The sequence below is a fragment of the Sciurus vulgaris genome (assembly GCF_902686455.1).
Source record: "Sciurus vulgaris genome assembly, chromosome: 11".
NCBI classification, from domain to species: Eukaryota; Metazoa; Chordata; class Mammalia; order Rodentia; family Sciuridae; genus Sciurus; species Sciurus vulgaris.
The window spans coordinates 25,357,615-25,377,631 of NC_136472.1; the positions used below are offsets into that span (position 1 = coordinate 25,357,615).

The 20,017-nt window shown below is 37.6% G+C and overlaps 1 protein-coding gene and 1 pseudogene across 2 annotated transcripts; one reads left to right on the forward strand and one right to left on the reverse strand.

Moving 5' to 3' along the window:
* Positions 1-7,026: 7,026 nt before the first annotated feature.
* LOC306639802 (E3 ubiquitin-protein ligase rififylin-like) lies at positions 7,027-11,349 on the reverse strand (annotated as a pseudogene). Its single transcript has 2 exons — positions 11,276-11,349; positions 7,027-8,047 (listed from the first exon to the last, which is right to left on the reverse strand). The product of its transcript is annotated as an E3 ubiquitin-protein ligase rififylin-like (transcript).
* A 4,164-nt stretch (positions 11,350-15,513) lies between these two features.
* On the forward strand, positions 15,514-16,443 carry LOC306639062 (olfactory receptor 4C12; the record flags this gene model as incomplete). Its single annotated transcript, XM_079102501.1, has 1 exon — positions 15,514-16,443. The coding sequence occupies one exon, from the start codon at positions 15,514-15,516 to the stop codon at positions 16,441-16,443; it is 930 nt and encodes a 309-aa protein (XP_078958627.1).
* Positions 16,444-20,017: the final 3,574 nt, after the last annotated feature.

Consider the following 20,017-nt stretch of genomic DNA (forward strand, 5'->3'; position numbering starts at 1 on the left):
AAAGTTTCCTATATATAAAATACAAAAATAGAAGGTGGTGTACAGTTATTAAAGAGCATCATTATCATAAATTTCAAAGTTGAATCATAAATTTAAAAACATACCTTCTCCTGTACCTGATATACTTGATTAGAAAAATACTTACAATAATATGACAAATATGATTCTTGATAAAAAAAATAATAAAAATTTAAAAATACATAGCATTATTCTTATTCTGGAAATACTTGTTGCAAGTTTGAGAGAACATAAATTAAGTACTCAAAAGATGAAAAACCACCAACTATATTCAGAAAAGGTTCACTACAGAGACAAGTACACTAAGCAAACAAAAATATTTGACTAGATAAGTTTAAAAGTTTTCTGGTATTTTAAAAATACAAACTAAAGGAATGGACATACATAAATTCAATAAAAAAAAAAAGTAGGGTCAAATCACAAAAGGACCTTATCTTTCAAGGATATTTTTAAAACTTTAATGCACAATTCATAAAAGGTTTTCAATAACTGGATAGGCATTTTTGTAAACTAATCTGTTCTCAATGCCACCACCAAAAAACAACAACAAAAAAATAGCGTTTAATCTAACTTCAGGTAAACCAAAGATCTGTACAGAACAGAAAAAGAAAGAAATCAACATATATCTAACATCTGGTTAGAAAACCCATAAAATAATGGTATAAGTCACAGGAAAATAAAATGAAGAGTTAGACACAGAAAAGTAGGGAACACAGTGGAGAATCTACATACATCAAACAAACCCTTCCCAACTTCAAGAATCAAATAGATCGCAACACAATAATACTGGATAAATTTAACACACCTCTCTCATCACTGGATAAAACCTCTAAACAAAACTAAATAAATAAGTTATAGCACTAAAATATACAATTAATAATTTAGACTTAACAGACATTTATAGACTATTTTATCCATTAATGACTGAACACTTTCTTCTCAGCAACATGTGAATCCTTGTTCTAAAATAGACCATAACTTATGCCACAAAGCAACTATCAGCAAATACAAAAAAAATAGACATAATACCTTGCATTCCATCAGATCACAATGGAATAAAATTAATAAAATTAGAAATCATAATAAAAAATAGAAGATACTTTAACACCTGGAAACTAAATAATACACTGTTGGATGGCCAATGTATAGCTACCTGGTCATGGTGTCACACACCTGTAATTCCAGCAGCTTGGGAGGCACTGAGGCAGAAGGATCATGAGTTCAAAGTCAGCCCCAGCAGGCCCTGAATGAGGCTGTGAATGAAGCCCTGAGCAATTTAGCAAGACCCTGTCTCTAAATAAAACATAAAAAGGGCTGGAGATGTGGCTCAGTGGTTGAGTGCCCCTGGGTTCAATCCCCAGTACCCACACACACAAAAAAGTAATGAATGGCCAATGGATAGCAGAAGAAATCAGAAATGAAATGAATTAAAAACAATTGGAGGTAGATGAGAATAGTAGCGCAACATATCAAAATATCTGGGATACTATGAAGACAGTTCTAAGAGGAAAGCTAATTGCATTGAGTTCATTCATTAAATGAATTGAAAGTCACCAAATAAGTAACCTAACATTACCCCTCAAAGACCTACCAAATTAATAACAAATCAACACCAAAAGTGGTAGAAGACAAAAGATAATTAAAATCAGAGCCCAAATCAATTAAATTGAAACAAACAAAAAATCAACAAAAGTTGGTTTTTTGGTAAAGTAAACAAAATTGATAAACCCTTAGCCACACTAAGAGAGAGAGAAAACTCAAATTACGAAAATCTGTGATGAAAAAGGAAATATCACCACAAACACCAGTAAAATACAAATAATAATCAAAAACTATTTTGAAAATTTATACTCCAATAAAATAGAAAATCTTGAAGATATTGACAAATTTCTAGAGACAAATAACCTACCCAAATTTAATCAGGAGTACATAGAAAATTTAAACAGGACAATTTCAAGCAACAAAATTGAAGAAGCCATCAAAAGCCTACCAATCAAGAAAAGCCCAGGACCAGAAGGATTCTTAGCCCAGTCCTTCAAAGAAGAACTATGCCAATACTCCTCAAATAATTCCATGAAATAGAAAAGGAGGGAGCCCTTCCAAACTCATTCTATGAAACTAGTGTCACCCTGATATGAAAATCAAAGACACAAAAGAAATGAAAATTTCAGACCAATAACCATGAACATCGATGCAAAAATTCTTAATAAAATACTGGCAAACTGCATATAAAAACATATTAAAAAGATAGTGCACCATGACCAAGTTGAATTTATTTCAGGGATGCAAGGATGGTTAAACCTACAAAATCAATAAATGTAATTCATTGAATCAATAACTTTAAAGACAAGAATCACATAATTATCTCCATAAATGCAGAAAAAGCACTTGTCAAAATACAGCACCCCCTTCATGTTCAAAACACTAGAAATATTAGGGGTAGTGGGAACATACCTCAACACTATAAAAGCTATATAAGTTAAACCCAAGGACAACGTTATTCTAAATGGAGAAAAACTGAGAGCATTATCTCTAAAATCTGGAATAAGATAGGGATGCCCTCTTTCACCACTTCAATGTATTCCTTGAAACTCTAACTAGAGCAATTAGGCAAAAGAAAGAAATTAAATGGATATGAATATTTCTAATTCATCAATGACAGGATCCTATATTTAGAAGATGCAACAACTCCACCAGAAAACTGCTAGAACTCATAAACAAATTCAGCAAAGTAGCAAGGTATACAAGTAAACCCATAAATCAATTGCAGTCCTATACATCATGAAGAACCAACTGACAGAGAAGTTAGGAAAACTATGCTATTCCTAAAGGCCTCAAATATCAAGAAAAAAAAAGCATGGGAATGAATCAACACAGAGGTGAAAGACCTCTACAATGAAAACTACAGAACACTAAAGAAAGGAATTGAGGAACCTCAGAAGATGGAAAGATCTCACATACACTTGGATAAGCAGAATTATTATTGTCAAAATGGCCATATCACCAAAAACATTATACAGATTCAATGTAATTCCTATCAAAATTCCAATGACATCCTTTGTGAAATTAGAACAAAGCAGTCATGAAATTCACTTGTAAAAATAAGAGGCCCAGAATAGCCAAAATAATCCTTAGTGACAAAAGCCAAGCAGAAGGCATTACAATACCAGACCCTAAATTATACTACAGAGCTATAGTAACAAAAATGGTATGGTATTGGTACCAAACCAGACATGAGGACCAATTGACCAAAAGACACAGAGACAAACCCTCATAAATACAGTTATCTCATACTAGACATGGGTGCCATAAACATACATTGGAGGAACAATAACTTCTTCAACAAATGCTGCTGGGACATCCATATGTAATACAGTGAAAATTAGCACCTATCTCTCACCCTGCACAAAATTAAACTCTAAGTGGACCAAGGACCTAGTCTTTAGACAAGAGACTCTGCCCGAAATAGAAGAAAATGTAGGCCCAACTTTCTATGAAAGTTGGAACCAACTTTCTCAACAAGACTACTGAATCACAAGAAGTAAATTCAAGAATCAATAAATGGGATGGCATCAAACTAAAAGCTTCTTCACAGCAAAGGAAACAATCAAGTACATTAAGAGAGAGCCTACAGAACAGGAGAAAATCTTTGCCTCCTGCACCTCAGATTGAGCATTAATTTCCAGGACATACAAGGAACTCAAAAAACTTAATACCAAAGAACCAAATGACCCAATCAATAAAAGGGCAAAGATACTGAACACGCACTTCTCAGAAGAAGGAATGCAAATGCTCAACAAATATACGAAAAAACATTCAATATCTCTAGAAATTAGAGAAATGCAAATTAACACCAAACTGAGATTCCATCTCACTTCAGTCAGAATGGCAATTATCAAAAATACAAGTAATGATAAAGGTTGGTGAGGATGTGGGGAAAAGGTACACTCATACAGTGTTGATGGAACTGCAATTGGGTACAACCACTATGGAAAGCAGTTTGGCGATTACTCAGAAAACTTGGAATGTAAACACCCTTTGACCCCACCTACCCCACTCCTCTGTATGTACCCAAAGGATTTGAAATCAGCATACTACAGTGATGCAGCCACATCAATGAATTGCCATTCTATTATTAATTTCCTGAAAAGAGACACATGTAGGCTACAGCAACTGTTCCTTATTGTCAAAAATCAGAATTATGCTTAAGATTATGAGCTTTTGTGACCCTTCTTCTTTCTAAGTATGTGGACTTGGTTCTTTGGTTGCTTTTACAAAGATTAATGAGTGCATATGAACATTACACATGTTGTTTATATTTGACATTTTCCTACGTGCATATAACATACTTTGATTGTATCCACCTTCCCTTAACCCTCTCTTAATTCCCTCCCCCTGGTACTTTTCTGTTCCCTAAAATAGTCTCTGATCTACTTCACATTGTCCCCACCCCACCCCCATCCCTGGATTCCACATATGAGAAAACATGTGATACTTGTATTTCTGGGTATGGCTTGGTTGCTTATCATGAGGATCTTTAGTTCCATCTATTTTCCAGCAAATGACACAATTTCACACTTCTTTCTCACTGAATAATACTCCATTGATCTGCTGATGGCTATGCAGACTGATTCCATAGCTTAGTCATTGTGAATAACCCTGTGCTGACTTTGACTCCTTTAGATAAATGCCAGGGAGAGTATGTTGAATTTGTATGGTAGATCTATTTTAATTTTCTTGGGAAATCTCCACAGCTTTCCATAATGGTTTTACTAATTTATAATCACACCAATCACCCTGGGGATTAAACCCAGGGGTGTTTAACCATGGAGACACATCCCTAGCTCTTTTTATTTTGTTTTTAATGTTGGAACTTTATTATAAAATTATAAAGCAGAACTCTAACAAAAAATACACATTTGGGTTTGTTTTAACACCCAAGTGAGTCTGAGAATCTTAATATAAGCCACTTGAAATAACACGTTCACATCCAAGAGATTTCAACAAATTTATACAATATGTATTGAGCACTAATTCCTGTACAGCTTATTCTTATTAGTTTGGATCCAACTATTCCAACGTGTTATGAACCAGTCAGCTGTCCGTCTTTTAAAAAAAGTCTTAACTGAAATCTCAGCAGTCAACATAAAAGCCACTGAATAACTGGAGGAATTAGACATCACTGTGATAATTAAGAACAAGGATTCATGAGAGACAAGAAGGAAGATTCGAGGATAAAACATTGGCTTTTCTACTTGGGTTAAATATGAACTGGAATGGGATCTTGGAACTCCCAACTTTTATTTGGTGTAATAATAAAGACAATACAAAAGCAAATGGGTTGTTTGACATCATTTTTCCCCACTGGAGACCTTCACCAAAAGGTAAGAGATTTAAAGGCAAATTCTTATCTTTGAAACTGAGTCAGTGACATCAGTTCTAATTCTTACCGAGGTCACTAACCAGCAATCAGTACATTATTTTCAGTTCCTATCTAGGAGGAAGTTGGGAGATACGGGAGTTGAGGGCTCAGCAGAGAAAGGAGGGAGAGCCTTGAAGTTATTGCTAGATCTTAACTGAGTTGCATACACACAGACCTGTTTCACAGTGGAATTAAGGAAGATGAATCAATGACCCTTGGATAAACTGGTGAGCATTATAAACTACAGTACTTACTATTCAGCAGAAACGTGGAAGGCAGAGTCTTGACAGGAAAATCTGATCCCATCTATGGCCCAGATTATTCCGACTTGGTATAATGTTAAGTCAAATGGCCCAGGGTTCCACTGCCAACTACTTTATGAAATTGTTTAATTCCTCATAAGGTGTTTAGTGGTTGATGACAGAGGGGAAACCTTACTAATATCATAGGTCCCCTTAGAAGTTTCCCTTTGCCTTCTGGAGTTATGACTGATTGGTTCTAGTCTCAGACTTGGGCTGCACCAAGTTGGGAGAGGGGAAATTCTGCCAAGGCCTTCAGGTATTCCACGGATTTACCTATTTCAGCTGTTGGTAAGGGCACACAGAGTTCTAATAGCATGTGTGTTTTGTCTCTATTGAACTGCTCCAGCAAACAAGCTCTTCAGCTCATCCAGGGGTGCAAAAACCCTACCTCAAAAACATCACATTATGTGGTCCTTCATAAAGGGCCCAGAGAATGCTACCTCTTGCCTGCTCCCAAATATACAGAATGATAAAGGAAAGCAGGGACTTCCATGCTCTTACATGTATGTTTTCCAGGAACTTCATGAGAAGAGTGGCTAGAGGAGAACAAGGCTCTTTGCCTAAGCCTCTTATGCCTTGGGTGAGACCAAGTTTAAAACCTCAGTGGGAAAGAGAGAGACTTCATTAAAGTAGTTAGGACTCCTGCCTATAGGAAAAGGAGAATCAGAAGCCAAAGTTAAGAAGAAAGCCACTGCCTCCACCAAATGCTTCCCCCTTCCTCATAATCTAAAGTTCAAGGATAGTGCAAAGTCAAGCCCAAAAAGAGGAAGCAGCAGAGTATCCATGCACTAGCCCTTGCACACACAGACTAGACTTCCAAGCTGTTGAGTCACATGTTTTGTTAGCTCCCTGGGTCAGGTCAGGAGATTGATAGCTCCCAATCCCAACACTTAAGGAAGTGACTTCACAACCTTGAAATTTTTCTATAGAATTTTCTCACCAGAGATAAGTTTACTGATCCAAATTCTGTCCTAAGGACCATTGCTGGTCTTAACCACATAAACTAACACATTTTTGGTCCAAAGAAACAAATGGATTTTAGGCAGTATAGCAAGAAAGCACAGAAAGCTAGAGAGAGCAGAAGTTTAAATTCAAATATGCTGGGTTCAAAGAAGGGAACCATTTCTAGGAGGACTTCTGACTGATTAAATAGAGGCAAGCATTTTCAGGGGATGAGTGGGACACAGGAGGAAGGGTGAAAATGTGTCTAGGTTCTCAGCGGAAGGAAGACATGGTCCAAGTGCTGAACGTCCTCTGTAGATCAGTTACTGCCATCACTGGCCACACTCCAGCAGAACACAGTCAATGGGTGAGTTCATGCAGATCTTACACAGGTTCTCCTCCAGTGCAGGTGGCACTGCTCCCCCGTTTTGGTCCTCAGCACCACACACCAGGCGCTAGAGTCCTTTCTGATCCTTGTACAGCCGTGTCACTTGTTCCATCACCTCCCACTTCTCACAACAGCCCTTGTAGTTGACAAAGTTGCGAGCCAGGATCTCTTTCAGCTGCTGCACCTCAAGCCTTCAATGTCTTCCAGGTGGGTCAGGTCAGACAGAGAGGCCCTCCAGCCTGGGACAAAGCTATCCTCAGAGTCAATGGACGGGGTCTCATCCTTGGTAGGTGCTTTGGCTGTGCTCTCCAGGTAGACAGAATCCTCTTGGCCCTGAGACACATGGCCATTGGCCTGCTGGCTTTCCTGAGCAGGAGGAACAGAGGTGGCTTGTGCAGGTGAAGAAGGGAGGCTGGGTGAGGTAGGAGGTACTGTGCTGGTATGAGGCTGGGTCAGGAAGGCCTACTGCTCGGGAAGGTCCTGGGACAAGGTGGGGGCACGAGTCCTGTCCTCCTTAGAGATTACAGGCTGCTGACCAAGCACCAAGAATACCAGTTCTTCTTTCTCCCGGCACATTTCAGTAGAGATGTCATGGAGGCTGAGGTAGTCCCTCAGGTCCTTCACCTTCATCTTCATGAGCTCCTCCCGCTGAAAGGCTGTGGCTCAGAACCGTTGGCAGAGAAGGCAAAGGCCAGGCCCATCCCCTCTTGGCTTGAACAGGTCATGCAGAAATTTTTCTTACAGTCCAAACAGGTCTGCTTCCTGTCTGTGTTTGCAAAGTTGGCTCCACAGGCCTTGCAGCTTGGTTCCAAGCCTGTTGGGGAAGGGAAAGAGCTGTACCCAGGGTTGGAATAGGCTTGTGGCTCTGGGGCTGGTGGGACCTCCTCAGGCTGTCCATCCAGGCAGAACCAGTTGCAGCAGGTTGCCCATAGGATAAAATCTCCAAACTCCAAGCCTCTCTCCTTCAGCCGCCTCCTTCACCCAAGCAGCCCGCGGGGCTCCTCAAAGGAGCGGCCGCTGTCCTCTCGCCCAACCCCAGCCGGCCCCTTGTCCCACGGACACCAGCGCCACCGCCACAGCCTCCTCACCTCTATTTTTATTTTGAGACAGGGTCTCACTAAGTTGCTTAAGGTCTCACAAAGTTTCTGTGGCTGCCTTTGAACTGGGGACTCTGCTGCCTTAACCTTCAGAAAAGCTGGGATTACAGGCATGTGTCACTGTGGAAGTCTGGAAAAATGTATGACATGCAAACAGAAACCAAATAGATCAGAAGTGATTATACTTTAACTAATATCAGATAAATTAAACTTCAAGACATAAGTTGTTATTACAGAGCAAGAATTACATTTTATAATGAGGTAGGGGTCAATTTATCAGGATATAATTGACATACACATGGCCCTAAAATACATGAAGCAAAACCTGATCAAGAAAAAGGAAAATTGGTGATTAGGAGAGAATAATTGTAGACTTCAATATCACAATTTTAATAATGGGTTGACAGACAGAAGTTCGACAAGTTACACCATAAAACAATATGACAGACTTAAAAGGATTGATCAAACTGAGTATGTTCTCCAGAATACATTATTACATTTAACACTGAAAGAAAAGATGCCAAGAAAAAATAGAAAAATATTCAATGGAGTTGCTCTCTTTAGTGAAAAAATAAATAAATTCAGTCAGGCATGGTGGTACACACCTGTAATCCCAGGGGCTCTGGAGGCTGAGACAGCAGGATCATGAGTTCAAAGACATCCTCTGCAACATCAAGGTGCTAAGCAACTCAGTGAGACCCTGTCTCTAACTAAAATACAAAATAGGGCTGGAGATGTGGCTGAGTGGTTGAGTGACCCTGAGTTCAATCTCCGATACCCAAAAATAAATAAATAAATAAAAATCATAGCAGGGGGAAATTTGGGGAATTCATAAATATGTGGAAATTAAACATTACATTCCTAAATAACCAGTGGGGGTTTGAGGGGAAATGAAAGAATACTTTGAGATGACTGAAAATATATACATGACATACCATAACCTAGGCAATACATCTAAAGCAGTTCTTGGTGGGAAATTTATACCTGCTAGTGTCTATATGAAAAATGAGAAAGATCTCAAATCAGTCAACTTTCCTTTTCCCTTTAGACACTGGAAAAAGACCAAACAAAAACCATAGCAAGCAGATAAGGGAAAGAACAAAGATTAGGAAAGGAACACAGGAGTTAGAGAATAGAACAGAGAAACAAGAAACCAAAAGTAGATCTTTGAAAAGATGGAAAAGGTGATGAACCACTCTCCTACTCCTAGGTATTTATCCAAAAGAACTCAAATCCGAGTACAACAGTAATACAGCAACATCAATGTTATAGCAGTGTAATTCATAGTAGCCAAGTTATGGAACCAACCCAGGAACCCATCAAAAGATGAGTGGATAAAGAAAACATGTATATGTACATAGTGGAGTTTTACTTAACCATAATGAAGAATGAAATTATGACATTTGCTGTTAAATGAATGGAACTGGAGAACATGATGCTATGTGAAATAAACCAGACTCAAAAAATCAAGGGTCAAATGCTTTCTCTATATGTGGAAGCTAGACCAAAATAAGGGGGGTAAGTGGGTGGAGGGTCCCATGAACAAATAAGGGAGATTATCAGAATAGAAGAAGGTGATAGAGGGGGAGAGAGGAGGGACAGAAAAAAGGAGAAACTACAAAGTGAAATTGATCAAGTATGGTATGAAATGTATGAATATACCCCATTGAATTTCACCTATACATATATACAGTTAAAGGAACAATGAATGACTGGCAGGAAAACCAGTAAAGTAGAAGAAGGTGAACAGGGGCAGGGGAAAGACTGAAATTTTTAAAAAAAATTATTTCTATGGTGATATTTACAAAACATTTAAAAATGAAAGACCCACTTCTTCACAAACATTTCTGAAAATAGAATAAATCAGTCCTTCCCAATTTATTCTGTGAAACCAGTATTGTTCTGATATCAAAACCAAAGATATCACATGAAAACTACAACCATCTCTTAAATACAGATTCAAAAATTTACTACAAAAGCCTAGCAAATTGCTTACAAAAAGTATTATATAGCAAGACCAAGATGAGTCTGTGCTAGGAATGAGGGTTGTTTCTGAATATGAAAATAGGTTGATGCAATGCATCATTTTCATAGAATAAAGGACACAGTTCCCTCTAATGATAGTAGCTATTGTTACTGGTTCTCCTGGTTCTCCATTCACTGCCTAGCTATATGTTTAAATATGTAGCATCTGTTTCAATTTTTATGATATGTGAGTTGAATAACACCCTGTCCTCCAAGCTACAGAGTAATTGCTATCATATGTGTTTGCAAGATGTCAGAAAATATTTGGCTGTGCCAATCTCCACTGTCCTGGGGAAATTACACGTGAAGAAGATCTTTTGCATAGGTGAGGCTTCTTCTGAACAGCCAGTGGAATTCCTAATCTTCTCAACATGTCAATGGGAAGCCACAAAATTCAAGAAAGACTTTGTTCCTATGCTAGAAAAGTTGACACCAGGATATTAGCCTCCTTTGGTTTTTAACTCTACATATCACTCTGTCTGGAAAGAGTATCAAATTTACGGTTCATTCCTATGGGCAAAATATGTCCCAAGGTGAATACCTGTTGACAGATTGACTCAGTATCTCAACCGCCTCCATGACCTAGGAAATTTCCTCAGGGAGGCCACCTGAGTGAAACCCCATGTTGCTATTCACATGGCATTGAGAGTCCTTCTTGTCCCAGTTCATGATACTCAAGGGCTTAAGGAGAAGTGTTTCATCACACAGACCAGAAACGCAGGCTGGTAGCTCAGGGAAAGATCTAATCGGGTGAAGATGTGTTATTTATAGATAAATACTCCTAAATATATATTTCTAAGGTAAAATCTTTAAAAAACAGAGATAATGAATTCCTGGGAGGGTGAACCCTTAGTTAGAAGGATGCATCCCTTAATAAAGTTCTCAGGATCCTCCCTACACCTTGCAGTTCCAGAGAAGTCATTTTCTTATCTTAAGGGTGCAATAATTGATACAAATATGTGTGCCTCTTATGCTCTAAATATAGATCTAAGTGCAGGAGAAGAAGACTCTTCAGCAGCCAAGGACTTCAAGTTTCCTCTCCCTTCCTTCCTTCTTTCTTTCCTTCCTTCCTTCCTCTCACTTTTTGACATCAGTTCCAAAGTTACTGGAGCTTTGAAAATAGTTGCTGAATCCATTAGAAGAAATATGTGTCATCTTGATCTTTTCTGCTTCTAGTAAGATTGTCTAATCAATAAGAATTTGAAAAAATGTACATGACATAAAATACTGTTTTAATAGCTACATATAATGATAACTTTGTGTTTCTGAATATATTGGGCATTCTTCACAACTACAGAGGCAATCACAGTAAGTTATCTTGAATTGATTATTTTTAATCCAGTTTCATGTATTTCCATTTTCCTCCAAGGGGTTTGTAATTAAAATAATTGAAGCATTATTTTCTGACATTTGATGAGGGATCACTGTTAGATGTTTTAGAATATTTTGCAGAAGTGTCTATTCTCATAAACTGTAGATGTGGGTATATCTACAATTTATCAGTGTATAATGTATTGAACCTGGAGCTAATTTCTAGGCTTCTGAGTGTGGAGATGGTGCAGTAGCTGTTGGGTCACTGGGGGTTTCCTGCAAGAGTAGGGCATAGGAGATGGTGGTTTGAATGGTCAGATTACTTTACGTGCAGTCAGTCACTCATTTCCTTGAAACAATGCTCTGATTTTCCCAGGGATGAAACAGAGGGAAAACTTTACCTTGTATTTTGGGGGACAGATATGATGAGATACAACTGAGAACAAAAAAGGTAAATTGGAGGTAGAGCTGAGGTAGGGGATGTGACTTTCATTCTAGTCAAGACAGATTAGCATGGGAGGAAGAGGAACAGCATCTGAACCCTGGTTTTTCAAAGGAATCCTTTAACTCCAAAACTGAGATCCAAAAGGCAAATGCAATAAAATAGAGATTCTGCCAGAAAAAAAGTGTACCTTGTGCTGTGATTGGAAATCTGATTAAAGTCCAATCTAGGAACACTTTTAATTATGACCTTATCGAACTTTCTCAGATATTCTTCTAACCCAGCAAGAGCATGTTTCTGTTTCAGTGGATCTGAATCAATTTCTGCATCTTTGAACCCAGGCCTGGCCCTCATTCTTAGAGAGTCAATACAGGTATTGCTAAATATGAATTGAAAGTTAATTCTCATCTTAAGGTTATTTTTCCTTGCATATACTCATCTCATGGCATGCTATGGAAGGCAAGATATTGTGGTGGAATAAATTTGATTGTGTTAGGCATTAATAGACCTGGGTTCTTCTTGTCCTCTGTCACCAATCTATTAACTGTGTTTCCTAGGACTTGACCTGTCTGGTATCAGTTTACTCACCCTTAAAGAATGATTAAGTTGATCAAATGCAAGTAACTGAGGCTTCTAATGTAACCTATTCTAGGACCTTGTCCAATGGAAACTTGAAAAAATTAACTTCTGACAAAATGACTACTTGGATTTCCTGTGGCTACAGGTGATAGCTTTAGGAATTAGTGCAAACTCTGGCACAGCTGATCCATAGAGGTAAACTGGACCTGTTAGAGGCACAGAGTGGAGTGCTAAAGATATTGATGGACAGTCTCTATTTGAATACAACTCCTATGCTTTTTATCAGTATGACTTTGGATAAATCATTTACATTCTTCTAACCAGTTTCCTTTTCTTGTGTACCAATCTTAAAGCATTGTGCTGAGGAGTAAGTTAAAAAATACACAAAAGCCATTTAGTAGAGTGCTGAGAAAATGACAAACACTCAATAAAAATTCTTAAATAGGAAACATGCAGTGGGAAAATAGGTCTCTGAAAGCTACTAAAATGGGATTAAGCAGAGTTACAATGAAAGTTTCTGTTTAGGATCTTGTTGGTTAATTACGGTCTAAGAACCATTTATAGAAAGTAAGGCTTTTTTATGCTTTTCTGCAAAAACATAAGTATTAGAAGATTTAAGCATTAATGGGTACACTATCGGATTTGGAAGTAGGTGAGAAAAAGAATCTGATGATGCTAATTAACACCAAGGACATCAATTTTAAGGTAAAACTGAGTTTGTTGGTTTGTACATTTGTGTGTGTTCTGTGGAATGTGGAGAAAAAGGAGGAAGATGAAACTTGTAAAAGCAAGCAGTTCTTCAAAATATTCAGACCATTTCAAGATTTGTGAGGAACTGAATGAATAAGTAAATAATGAAGATGAATAAGTCAAGTGTAGGGTTTTCTGTCTGGTCTTGATTGTGAAATTTGCCCTTTGGTGCAGACCTTAAGGAAGTTACAGAAACGTTCTAGTCAGCCATTGGCTTTCCCAAGGGCTGTCTCCTCTAGAGGAGAGTTGGCAATTACAGGTTCACTCCATTGTATTTTCAAGGGCTCCAGGGCCCTGGAAGGACTCTCTGGTACATTAGACTATCCAGAAGGGAAGCCACAGCCCTGGGCTTGGCTCTCCAAGGCCAGCTTCTTAATGAAGCATTTGTGGAATCATGTGGACTAGGTTTCTTTTCCTTATACCTCATTAGTTCTGTATTATGCCCACGTGGAGTGGGGACAATGCATCTCACCCTTCACAACCTTGGTGTTTTTAGAACACATAAAGTTAAAAGGGAAAAAAGAAAAGGAATCAGATGTCCAGGAAAAAGTGAGAATTAATAATGGCATAATTTATCTTTAAATGCTATCTCAAAGTTTGAGTGACATGTGCATTCTGCATTAAGTAAATTAAAATAGACTATGCAAAAAATGGATTTTGGTTGATTATTCAGATTTGACTTATTGACTACACATGTAAATTATTGACTAATTGTGTAAGTTAGAACCAGAGTTCAATAGTCTGGCTGGTAGAGTAAAAATGATATTTATATCATTGGGGGCAGCCTCATCTTCTGAACTTCTTTGAACAGTTAATGCTGATTCAGGCCCACATCCTATGTTTATTTGGTGAACTGGTAACAACTATTTAATGAACACATTACCATATTACTTTAATTATATTCAGATAGTATTTTCTGGATTTCCATGATGAGCAAATTTACAATTCCTGCTGTTATTTATTTCATATATTCTACTCAGTTTTAAAAATCATGATCTTAAATACAGGCCTCCAGGAAAACATATGGAAATGTTATTTATTTTCTGATCATAAAATTAATAACGCAAATATAGAAATTTGGAAAATGTTAAAAAAAAGGAAAAGGTCACCCATAAACTCACACCTAAAGTAAATGTCCTAAATAGATTAATAAATTTACTTATCAATTTTTGCTATACATACATTTAATGTCTGCATAATATTGGAATATTTCTATTTTATTTTTATTAATGTGTTATAATTACACATATTAATGTGATATTTCAACACATGCATCCATTAAGCACTGGTCAAACCAGAGTAATTTGCAGTTCCTTTCTGGTTCACTTCTTTGTGTTTGTCACCTTTGAGCTGCTCCAGTCTGGATACTTATAAAATATGCAGCAGGTTATCCTGAACTCTAGTCTCCGTACTGTGCTGGGGAACATGGGAACCTATTCCTTCTCTCTAGCTGCATTTTGTTACTGGTGATCCAACCTCCCTTTGGCCTCCCTTCCCATCTTCCCAGCCTCTCGTACTCCCTCCCTGTTCTACAATCAGCTTACCCTTTTTTCACTTCCACATAGAAGAGATGAAATGTGATACCTGACTTAACATAATGTCCTCCAGTTCTAGTCACATAATAATGTATAATTATAGCATATTAACAGAAACACTTTGGCAAGGATGTGAAGAAAAGAGAATTGTTACATGTTTAGCATAGGTGAAAAAACCTACATAGAATCTATGTGAAAACTTTGAATTTTATTCTTAAAATACATACATAAAACCTACACTCCTCAAATACTAATTCCATAACTATTATCACTAACTTTTAACCTGTCATATGTTTACAGAATTATAATTAGGGCATACAGACTATTCTCTGGTTTTAATTCACATTATTTCATATATACATTTAAAAGTCTGTTAGTTTAATATTATCACTTCTAGTGACCACTTTAGTCCATCATGCTATTTGAGTGAGGTTTTGCAATTGCTCCCCTGGCCCTAGAAAATGAAATCACTTTGTTCTGGGTGTCCTTTGTCTTATAAGAATATTTTTGAGGTCAGGTAAAAAAATAGACTGAGAGAGTCATCTAAGAGAAGTTTTGAAGTTTCAATTTCTACAGTTTTGTGAAATGGCAGAGTACTGAAAAGACAGAATTTTGAACTGTTATTCTTTCATGGTTCTTTTTTCCTTTTTTCTAAAGGTAAAATATTCCTTGCTGGAGTTTTTAATCACCTATACCACTTAAATGGAGAATAAAAGGAATGTGACTGAATTCATTTTAATAGGTCTTACACAGAACCCCAAAATGCAGAAAGTAGTATTTGTGATATTTTTGGTTCTGTACATGATAACACTCTCAGGCAACCTACTCATTGTGGTTACCATTGTCAGTAGCCAGGCTCTGAGCTCCCCCATGTACTTTTTCCTGAGCCACCTGTCCTTTATAGACACAATTTATTCTTCTTCTTCAGCTCCTAAGCTGATAATGGACTCCCTTCACGAGAAGAAAGCCATCTCCTTTAATGGATGTATGGCTCAAGTCTATGCAGAACACATTTTTGGTGCTACTGAGATCATCCTGCTGACAGTGATGGCCTATGACCGCTATGTTGCCATCTGCAAACCTCTGCACTACAAGACCATCATGAGCCACAAGCTATGCATTCTCCTGGTGGGAGTGGCCTGGACCGGGGGATTTCTCCATGCAACCATTCAGATCCTCTTTACAGTCTGGCTGCCCTTCTGTGGCCCTAACACCATTGATCATTTTATGTGTGACTTATACCCTTTGCTGAAACTTGTCTGCACAGATACTCATACCCTTGGGATCTTTGTTGCTGCCAACAGTGGGTTCATCTGCCTATTTAACTTTCTCCTCTTGATGGTATCCTATGTGATCATCTTGCGCTCCCTAAAGAACCATAGCTTGGAAGGGAGGCGCAAAGCCCTCTCCACCTGTGTGTCGCACATCACAGTTGTCATCTTATTCTTTGTGCCTTGCATATTTGTCTATCTCCGCCCAGTGACCACTCTGCCAATTGATAAAGCTGTTGCTGTGTTTTATACTATGGTAGCCCCTATGTTAAACCTTTTAATCTACACCCTCAGAAATGCTGAGGTCAAAAATGCAATAAGGAAGCTCTGGGGGAAAAAAGTGACTTCAGGTAACAATTAAACAGAGCCATTGAACATTACATATCACAGATGAAGATGTCGGCTCTAACGAGGAATTGGATCAGACTTGTAGGTGGTCACTCAGGCATAAAGTTAAAGCCTTGGGCTGTAATCCAGACTTACTGTCCCCCATCCATACTTTTGCCACAAGTTATTTCTGAATCAATAAATATTCATAAATGAACTGGAAATCTGAAATGCCTCTAGAAGCTAAACTATGAACCTAGAATATTTGGATTGATATTAAAATAATCTTTTTTAACATTGTGATGTTGGTTTCTACCGATAATTGAAGATACATATTTTCTGATATTCTTTTACTTTGGACTCTGGCCTCCACGTAGATTCTTTTTTTGTGCATTTTGTTGTTCATTAAACATTGATTGTATAGTAAAAAGAGACATTATTTGTTTCTAAAAATCTGGCATTGTCTTACATCTTGTATAAGTTGGGGTCCAATCAGGAGACACATCACACAGCTTTCTGATTTGAATAGGGAAAGTTTACATAAAATTATTAATTATCATGGGATTACTGATAAAGAAATAAATAATGCCCTGAGGCTGAAAGATGAAGGTCTAGGAAGTATTTACATTTTGAGGGTCAGTTCCTCCCACAGGCTCAGCTTCCAATACTTTGGGAAGGTATATTTGTTGTCCAATTAATGGTGGAGAAGTTCATTGTGTTCATTTGGGACAGAACTAGTTCACAGTACCTGGGTAGAAGCTGGTTCACAAGAAACTTGTCTGGTATTGGCAATCTGGGAGCCTCCCAGTGAGATGATGGGGAAACTGAGGCTGGAAAACAAGGAACTGTGGTCTGGACCAGCAAGCAGTTTGGGTGCAGCTGGACCAAACCTGGCAGAAGACATCCCACTACAGTGAGCATAAGCAGAGTTAAGAAAGTGATTGGTGAGTGCCCATGAGATTCAATGAATCTGCCTGCAGAGATGCCACTAAGACACAATGGGAAATTGTCCATGAAGATGTCAGGGAAACCCAGTGAAAATGAGAGCCATTGGATATCTCCCCTGACACCCAAATATGGACACTGGTGGAGATCTCATAGTATAAAATGAAAACAGAAACATATTTAAATTAGGAAGGGACACCTATTTTATGGCACTAGACTTAGAAATATTAAGATCACAACAGAACAGGTACAGCAGAAAAATGCATGCAGGACCATTTTATATTAATACGCAGCAAGCAATGAAGGTTATATTTGGAGCTGAGAGGCAATAAATTTGTCCTTAATTCTTACATGTTTTTTAAGATATTAAAGTTCAACATGGCAAGATTTGACCACATCTCATGTTAGTGGTAGAATTTATATATAAACTGAGATACAGATTTTTATCTTACATACATTCTACTCATTATGTATAAGTCTAAGTAAAAATTAAATTTCTTACTTGGGAATAGGTAGCGATAGTCTTTTTTTATTGTAAAGCCTAAAAATGAATGAAAGTAACCTAATTCATTGAAAGATTCTGTATAACCTAATTCATGGTAATTTCATCTAATTTTGTTATTAGGTGCACACTGTTACTTTATTAATAATCCTTCTATTGAAAATATATAGGAAGAAGATGAACAATTATGTGGAGGTGGTTTTGTAGAACAGATTGAAATATTACTATTATTTAAACTTTTAACTGAATTTCAGGTTCATTAAGTACAGTTCTCTTCCAAGTATGAATGATCTAGTCTCTGTTCCTTTATAAAAAAAAAAAAAAAACGTTGGCAAGTCTCTAAGAGTTAGACTTTGGCACTAGAATAGGAAAAGGAATGTACCAAGAAGGCAGAGAGCTATGAAAAAATATGAAGTAGCAACCAAGGCACAACTAGAATTAATATCCAAAGGCGAATGAAACTTCAAACTGACAGAAAGGTAAAAATCATAGGTAAGTCAACAAGAAAGATATCCAACACCAACATACCCAAGAAATTAAGAAGAATGGGTAGAGAATGGAACCTGGAGTAGCTGTTGCAGTACAAGCTCTACAGTATCCTCCAAGTCATTACAGAATTGTGAGGAAACAACACAGATACCCAAACAGTTTGGACTGAAAGGAGGTGAATGAACCTTGTCATAAAGTCTGTCAAAACTTTTCACATGAGTCTTTGTAGAGCATATCCAAATAGTCCCAGATATTTTCACTAGGTCAACAGCCTTAGTAAATGATGATCCACATGCATATTGCACTTTATGTTTTTAAATCTTTTTCCATTTAATATTACAGGACAACTTTAATTCTCATGAAAAAAAGAATGTAATGTAATCAGGGATATTTCACTGTCCATACCCCCCTTGCATTCCTGTATCCATGCTTCTCAAATCACCATGTTCCCACCTCTAGTTTATTCCAGCAAGTTGATGTACTTTAACTTAGTTTCGGTCATTGCCATGAACTGTCATAGATAAGCCAAACTATGTTCAATGAATGCTTTTGACAGATATTTTGGATTTATGAAGACATTAGTCACAAAAGTGGTGACTTTATAATAAAAAGTACATCTTATAAAACAATTACATCATGCAAATTATCTTGCTGCTTTTCATTTTATTGAGGTAAGAGTGACAAATAAAAAATTGTGCATTTAAGGTATATAACATTATTCCTTGATACCCATAAACATTGTGAAATGACTACCAAGTCAACTCTCATGATTACCATCCTTGGCAAGAAGATTGAGGATCCATTCTCCTAGCATAACTCAAGCACATTGCATTCATATTAACTAGAGTCACCATGCTGTACAGTGGATCCCCAGAACTTATTCATCTTATGTAACTGAAACTTTGTACCTTTGGATGAACATTTTCCTGTTACCTTTGCGGGGGCGCCTGGCAATCCAACCAGTGCTTGACAAGGATCCACTGGGGGAATGATGTTTGCAAGGACTCATCGTCCTGGGAGATGCCAGATGCTTGCCTCCGGGCTCTGGTCCTTTTTCTGCATTATGTTTCTAATATTATATTACTCATACTATTCCTTGGTAGTAATCACTGAGGGTGAAGGGAGTACTACAGAGTTTCCCAAGAATATTAATAAAACATTAGGGACTATAACTCCTTCTCAGCCACAAGTAGTAAAAAATCTTTTACCACTGTGTGATGTGTCTTCTTCCTGGGGTGCTTGTTATGAACATGTAATGCAGTACATAAATTTGGCCACGGAACCCTCTGTCTTTCCAACCATGAGTATGCAAAAAGCACCTCCCACAGTAGCTACTAGATATGGACTAGCTTATTTTATCAATGGCAAGCCCTGCTACCCCCCTAAAGGCAAGCCCTTAGAGAAGGTAGATATAGATCTCCCCCTGTCTCTTACAGGGTGGTTTAATCCAGATGATGGTTTTGTTTATGTGTGGTGGTAAGGTAAAAGAATAAGGCTTCACAACATTCCTTCCTTCCTACAAAAAATAGGTCACTCCTATAATAAACATTGGTACACAATGTCCTGTTCTGGGAAAAGGAGCTACATAAGACAAGGTAATTTATTTAGTAAAAAAAAAACTTAGCCATGGGAACCATTGGGACTGTTGCCCTCCTGTAACTTAGCAATTTAG